This window comes from Mizuhopecten yessoensis, unplaced genomic scaffold (genome assembly GCF_002113885.1).
Source record: "Mizuhopecten yessoensis strain PY_sf001 unplaced genomic scaffold, ASM211388v2 scaffold1255, whole genome shotgun sequence".
Taxonomy (NCBI): Eukaryota; Metazoa; Mollusca; class Bivalvia; order Pectinida; family Pectinidae; genus Mizuhopecten; species Mizuhopecten yessoensis.
Window position 1 is genome coordinate 479162 of NW_018403955.1, and position 7953 is coordinate 487114.

The window sequence follows — 7953 nt, forward strand, 5'->3', positions numbered from 1 at the left end:
GGGGCTAAAACCACAAAATTGGTTCCCCTTCACCCACGGATGCTCCACACGAAATATGGACCAAATCCTTTCATTCCTACAGATGAAGGATTTTAAAGAATAATTTGCTATATTTCCCCTATTGGGCCCTGCCCCTCAAGCCCCTCCGAGGCAAGACCAACCGTTTATACAAAATTGGTTCCTCTATACCAAAGAATGCTCCACACCAAATATGGACCAAATCCTTATATTCCTTCAGAAGAAGGATTTCAAAGAAGAAATTGCTGTAATTCCCTTATTGGGCCCCTCCCCTCAGGCCCCTCGGGGCTAAAACCACAAAATTGGTTCCCCTTCACCCACGGATGCTCCACACGAAATATGGACCAAATCCTTCGGACCCCTGTACTGAGATAATGTAAACTACCTACCAAGTTGATTCTGTTGCTGTTCTCCCCAATCACTAGGCTGTGACCAAACGTGAGCAGGTGAGCTGCAATACAGCGACACAGGAAATCTCTCTCCAGCTGGTGAGAGGGACTCAGAAATGTCTCGGATAGCTGGAAAGATAATTGTCATCATCAGGATTTCCTAATGATTATTTGTATTTACAGGGGTCCAAACACATCATGATTAATGCAATAAAACCCAGATAGGAAACAGGAATCACCCATTTCTAAGAGAAAGACAAGGATTTCCACATGTTATGGGAGAAAAAGGTCCCCAAACATATGATGGTAAGTTCTCAAATTGTAAAAAGATACTCGCTAAATCTTTTATATCTCTTATAAAATTACTCAAGCTAGATAAACTTGATAACCAACTACCACTTGTTAGGGAACCTCTACATTACTGGGACTGAAATATTTAGCCAGTTTGTACAATGTCAGAGGTGTGGAATAATAATATTCTGAATTTAAGTCAATACAACTTATCAAGTATGCTACAGGCAAAATATCATCACCAGAGTCCTCTTGAAAATTCAGAAGTTGTTTGAAGATTTAACACATTTGACTCATGACCTTGAAAGTAGGCAGAGATAATTATTTTGCAAACCTTGCTGGGATCCATTGTTGGAAGCTACTAGCTATCCAAACATCATGACTCCAGACTTATCAAATTTTTATAAGCTAGAGGTCATTTGAAGTTTTTGACATCTTTGACCTTGAAAGAATATCAAAGTCTGCATTTTTTTATTTGCAAATTTAGTCTGGCTCCATCCCAGGAATCTACATGCAAAATGTCATGACCAGGCTTTCTGGTTCTTCAGAAGAAGTTGTTAAAGTGAAAAGATGACAGATAATGCGACATGGCTTTAGCTAATATGTCCTGTGGGCATGAATTGAATTAGACAGATTGACAAATGATACAAATGCATTGATTATGTTGTGTTATAGAGGACTGCCTTCGATGGTGGGTAGTGTCTGATGAAGGATCACTTACACTGATGGGTACTGCTAGCGAGAACTCGTACACAGATGTCAGCATCTTCAGGCAGTCTCTAGATCTACTGACAAACTCTCCATTGATATCTGGGTGCGGCGTATCAGACTGAAAATATCAAATAATAATTTCATGCAGAAAACAAGTTTTTCTACAAGCTTACATAAAGTGAGAAAGAAGTGTAAACATAGGTGTGATACATGCAGCAGCATTTTTTTAAAGTCTACTTTCTGCTGGTCAAAATATATCCATTATGGAATAGAAACCTGTCAGTGAAACATTACAGTGGAGTATATCTTAATGCTTGTAGGAAGAAAATCCAGATAACTGTTATATGGATTTATTTCATGACAAAATATCTCTGGAAAGGAAACTGCTATCTCCTGTTTGGAAAATCATGTCAATAAAAATAGCTCTGGAAATATTGTCTTTTGTTTGACACCTTACCATGTGTAAAAACCTCCGTAATTTGTTGATGATTCCGTTTAGACATCGAGAGAGGAGTTCATGGATCTCCAGGTATGATCGGAGTTCAGAATGTGGCATCAGCACAGACAAGGAGTGAACACCAAGGCCGCTATTACCTCGAGCTATAAACACAAATCCTGCCAAGATCATGTCCATCTCTGCCAAGTCAAGAAATTTGAAGTCCACAAAGCTGTCCTGAATGTCTCGGCATATCTCTCCACTCAATGAACGACTACAAACTTGATTCAGCATCTGTTCCGTTAGATGACAATCCGTACCCAGCCACACATTAAGTATTCGTGGTCCCAAAATGTTATCCCAGTGTGCCAAGATGAAAGCATTTATAAAGTCAGGACTTAATTCTTTTTCCAGTTTAGTTTTGACATAACTTGATGAGGGACTTAATGGTGATTCAATTTCAATTTGGTTTGTTGAGATATTTGTTCCTGATGTCAGGTGTATCACACCTGCATCAACATGGCGGGTGATTTGTTTAATATTCCGCGAGTTTGACATTATTAATGAAAGGTTCCCGATTGTATTTCAAAATTTCTTGAAATGAAACATTGATACATATACTATCAAATTTTCACTAAACACCTACTTAGAGATCTAGGGTAATTTTCTATAATTGAAATATATATATATATATATCTAATCTAACTACTGACACCTGCCTCCCAAGGTCATACTGACAACAGGTCACATGATGGGTCGGGGATCCCTGTGAGAATATATCGTACACACAACGTAATCAGCAATGACCATGTTGACCAGTACAAAACTCATTGCCAGAAGCATCAAGGACAAAAGAAGGTCATTAGGTGAGGATGTAGTATTGGCCAAACACAACATGAACAGGAGACACACTAGAAAAATCACAGAGAAGAAGGTGTAGTTTACAAACAGGAGTATAAGCCCCTCACGGTTGGTGATCTCAGAAACCCATTCCTCCCTCATTTGTTATGTATAAATGAACCACAGCCATGAAATGTTGTCTTTCACTGAAATACATGTACGTTAAAACACAGTGACCTTATGTATTGCATCATTTCCATCCAGTGGATAACTTCATTCAGTAATTTTAGAAATTTGAGTATTTTGATTTTCCTTTCTCCTTCAGAAGACAGCAGATCCCAGCTTCTCTTCTCAAATGTCACAGCTGGTATCTGTTAAAAATAGAGAAATATAATTATTATATACAGTATGGTTCATGATAGCAATGCTAGATCAGAAGTGCTCAAGTGCTCTTTTGATGGCCTAAGTTTGGTTTGGGGTAAACCATGAATAATGTTTGTTTTGTCTTTATCCGAGACACAGTACGTAACCTATTTTACTTCAATCTATAAACTACAGTAAATTGCTGTGAAGCAGAACTGGACTGGGTCAGCGACCAGGTAGCTCAATTCGAAGAGCGTCCATCTAGAGTTTGGAGGGACTCCTGGGTTCGAACCAAGGTCTTGACGTTACCTTTTCTCTTTCTTCTGTTACTGAGCCGTATAACTTGCACATCCTAATCACACTGAAATTTCCACCCTTGACTTGCCATTCCCATTTATAGCCAAGGCATATTCAAAAGTAGGTCTTTATCATGTTTGTTAGGTGGAAGGATACCCCCGCCTGCTCTGAATACCGTAATTCATATAAATCCTTCCGTTAGGCCTATTGCCGTTACAATTCTTCTCCCCATGCAAGATCATACGCTCACACTTTATCTGTGTGTTTTTGTAAACAAACAACAGCTGGCTACCAGAAACGTCCATGTCTCCAAATTTTGTCATTTTACGATAATATATGAAAAACGATATACACTCTATCTATATGCTACGGAAAGATGCGTATACCAACAAGAACAGGTTCAACTACACAAGAGAAACAAACAAGTTAGGGGCTGATAATGACAACACTCACGCCATCCGCCAGACGGAACTCTCTAACGCATGAAGACATGAAAAGGTGTTGTGCAAAATGAAAGTAGAATCGAGCATTACGTACGAGTCTGTCAATTTCTACACCAATACCCATTAGCCCCATACAAGTGTCGATTTACTCAACCCGGTCACGGAAGTAGTCCCCGATACAACATAATCCAACAAAATATTAAAAAGAATACACGAAGTGACCCGGACTTACACAAAAAAAGGAAATCTATTGGTGGAAGGTAAATCTTGTACCCCGCTCCCGCTCCCGTCCCAAAACCCCGTACCAGGCATAAAGATATATTTAATATCTCATTAACGCGATCGTTTATATTTTTTATAAAATTATACAATAATTTCAAACATTATTTTCTAAATGTGACTGTTAATAAAATGTAAATTTATCATCCAATAATTTAGAAATTGACGATAATGTTTATTTCAAGGGGGTAAAACTTGTACGCCGCAGTCAACCGTGAAAATCATGGTTTTTCATATATAATTTGATATTGAGAGAAAATTACATGTTATTTTCAGATATATAGAACAAAATACCTTACTGTTTATAATTATGTAAGTTTCGTTGAAATAAACGACATATTTCACATGAAATTCTGACTTTGTTGTGATCGCGGGCGAGGATCGCGGGTGTTTTGTCTACTCCCGTACCCGTGCTAAGGGGACATCACTCAGTCAAGACTCGTGCTAAATATGTAAAAAAAAACTTTTAATACAACTATTTCATTATTTCTTTTTCATATAATAATCTGCTAATTTTTCTTTATACGAATCCTTCTTTATACGTACTGTAATAGACTGGAACCATCTACCAGATACCATAATCCAATGCAGTAGTGTTGAGGACTTTAAAACAGCCCTCGAATCGCGCGACTAAGAACTATTAGCGCTCTCTCTCATCTCTGTAACACACCAGTTTTGATTACGTCAGCGTATCCATACAGATACAGATTGGAAAATGCATGGGAAACAATTAATCTAATTAAAATCAGACTTGTAATTCCATTCCTCTACGATACACTCCAAGCGTAGAGGAGTGTGGCGTAGAGGGGTGTATCATATAGGAGCGTATTGGAGCACAGGGGCTTGTATAGACTTATTTGATAAAATTAGCTTGAAGTCTTTATATATATATATGTATTTCAAGTTAATTTTATCATATAAGTCCTATACAAGCCCCTGTGATTGGAGTGTATCATAGAGGATAATGAGGCACTTAGAGATAGGGGACGTTTTGTCAACACATCAATTTGGATTTAGGAAAGGAAACTATACAACAACACAACTACTGGAAGTCCTGGATTTCATAATTAAAATTGTAGACGAATCAGTGAACATTGTGTATTTAGATTTCGAAAAAAGCGTTTGATACAGTGCCTCACGATCGACTATTAACAAAGCTGGGAGGATATGGAAATAATAATGATATTTGTTCAGGTAAAAGGAATACATTACACTACGTATATCACATTTTGGAAATTGGATATAGATATTATAACAGATGTTATTAAAAGGAAGTCATCAATTAAAGAGTCGTGGTACATGGAAAAACATCTAGTTGGGCAGAAGTGAAAAAGTGGAATACCTCAAAGAAGCGTACTAGGACCGATTTTATTCTTAATCTTTATAAACGATCTACTAGAATGTGTCGAAACAATCATCAAATTATATAATTATTTGCGGATGATACCAAATTGATCGGTCTAATCAAGAGAAAGATATATTTCTGTCAGAAATGTTTACCACGGACGACATGCGGGTAGTATGTAAGAAACTTAAGAATGGCAAAGCTGGTGGGTATGATAGCCTGGTCTATGAACACATTAAGTATAGAGGTGATAGATTACTAAGCCTCATTACCAAATTGTTCAACCTCATTGTAAAATATGAGCATATACCTGAAGACTGGAAAAAAGTAACAATTTTTACTTTGTACAAGGGCAATGGAAAACCCAAAGACGACCCAAACAGTTATAGGGGTATAACTCTTATACCCGTCTTTTTTAAAATATTCGAGTCAATTTTGTCTCTCTTTACTAGATTCAGAAACGTTTCCAAACAGACAGCAGTCGGCTTATATGAAACATTTATGTAGTCTATGCACTTCCTTTAATTACAGGAATGCGTGAGATACAACCTAGAAAATAACTCTGATTCATTTTTAGATAGCAAGAAAGCTTTTGATACTGTTTGGCACGAAGGGTTACTTCTCAAAATGTACAAAATAGGATTTAAGGGCAAAAAGAAGACAAGTCTTGGTAAAAGATGTGAATTTGTATGGTAAAGCATTACCAGTTGTTGAAAACATTACGCACGTCGGTGTTGTTTTGAATTTTAAATTGTGTACATCGGACAGAACTGAGGCTGCATGCAAGAAGCTAAAAAGTGGAACCATGGCTCTTATTCGATCTGGTGCTCATCCTAGGACCCTTAATCCTCTAACAGTTGCAAAGCTGATTAAGGCTAAAGTTTTCCCGTCTGCCCTGTACGGGTGTGAACTATGGCAACTGTCTAGAACAGAACTAATCAAATTAGAGCGCGCTCAAAATTTTATCGTAAAATCCATTCAAGGGTTAAACATTAGAACTAGAACTGATATGGCCAACTCCTTAATTGGATGGACCTCCATAGAAGGTTACATTGATATAGGAAAACTTTTTGTTTCTCGGTCGTCTTTGTAGACTGGACAGTTAATACTTAACTCATACTATATTTCTCAAACGCCTATTCATGCATATTTTGAAGGAGTCCTGTCAAACTGGTTTTATTCCTGATATTGTGAGAATACTTCGCAAGTATGATTTGTTTAATTATCTGTTGCAGTATATATTAGATACAGTTTTTCCAAGTAATTCATCATGGAAGTCAATTTCCTATAAAGCAGTTTATAATTGGGAAGAATTAATGATGTACGATAGAATGAACAACGATTCAGATTTCACAAGATTTTTGCTCATTCATGATGTAATTTCTCCACATATTTTATGGACACTAGCATTAAAATTCCCTGAACATCTAAGCAAGATAAGCAATATAGTTCGATTATGTGCTAATTTAAGATCAACAAATATTATTGAATTATGCCATTTTTGTGGTATTTTACATAATGACTGTATAACACATATAGTAATCCATTGTACAAAAACTGAAAGTCTTAGAGACGATCTATGGTGTCTTATAAGTACAGCTTTTGATATAGAACTTGGCGTATTCTTATCCTCTTTGTCTGATTATGATTTAATTCATGTATTGTTAGGGGGTAGCCTTCCCCCACATATTAAGCTCAATTAACTGATTATGTAATCTTTGTACTGCATAATGCTATTTTTATTGACAAAATGTTGCTGTTGTATCAGCGTTAATAATGATATAACACGTACGGACGTACGTACAATAGCAATGTCTAGCTAATTACTATTTCTTTTTTCTCTTATTTTTTGTGTGTTTATGTGTGGGTAAGCATGAGAAGACCTTGTTGGTAGGGCTTTCCCCAATCCTTGGAAACCTCAGGATTCCCAGGCATTCTAATTATTTTGTATGATTTGCTGTTAACGAGACCATTCTTTCTGTATTTACTAAACTAATTCAAGTTTCATTAACTTCTCTCTTCATCTCTGTAGTTAACTGATGTATTTATGTGCATGTAACTATCAATTAATAATATTTGATTTATATTTTGACTACACTGTATATTTTTGTAACTCTTCAATTTGGAGGAAATAAAGAAATAATAATCAATTAAAGAGTCGTGGTACATGGAAAAACATCTAGTTGGGCAGAAGTGAAAAAGTGGAATACCTCAAAGAAGCGTACTAGGACCGATTTTATTCTTAATCTTTATAAACGATCTACTAGAATGTGTCGAAACAATCATCAAATTATATAATTATTTGCGGATGATACCAAATTGATCGGTAAAGCAATGACGCTACAAAAACAGATAAGAGTGCAAAGGGGTTTAGGTAAACTCTTGCAGTAACTGGTCAGAAAACTGGCAATTGAAATGCAATGCTGGTAAATGTAAATCATTATATATCGGTCACAATAATGGAAAAGTCAACAATAGGAACGAAAATGGGGCGGAAAAAGATATTGAGTAAGTTGAGGAAGAAAAAGATTTGGGAGTAAT

General features: G+C 36.5%; 1 protein-coding gene across 1 annotated transcript in view; it reads right to left on the bottom strand.

Annotated features, from left to right (window-relative positions):
• LOC110458428 (guanine nucleotide exchange C9orf72 homolog) overlaps nucleotides 1–3861 on the bottom strand; it is an 8258-nt gene extending 4397 nt beyond the window's left edge. Inside the window, exons 1-4 of the mRNA XM_021510111.1 lie at nucleotides 3799–3861; nucleotides 1867–3056; nucleotides 1420–1527; nucleotides 408–536 (exon numbers count right to left, since the gene is read on the bottom strand). Coding sequence (XP_021365786.1) covers nucleotides 408–536; nucleotides 1420–1527; nucleotides 1867–2403 — 774 coding nt within the window. The 5' untranslated portion in view covers nucleotides 2404–3056; nucleotides 3799–3861. The remainder of the gene's footprint in view (nucleotides 1–407; nucleotides 537–1419; nucleotides 1528–1866; nucleotides 3057–3798) is intronic.
• Nucleotides 3862–7953: the final 4092 nt, after the last annotated feature.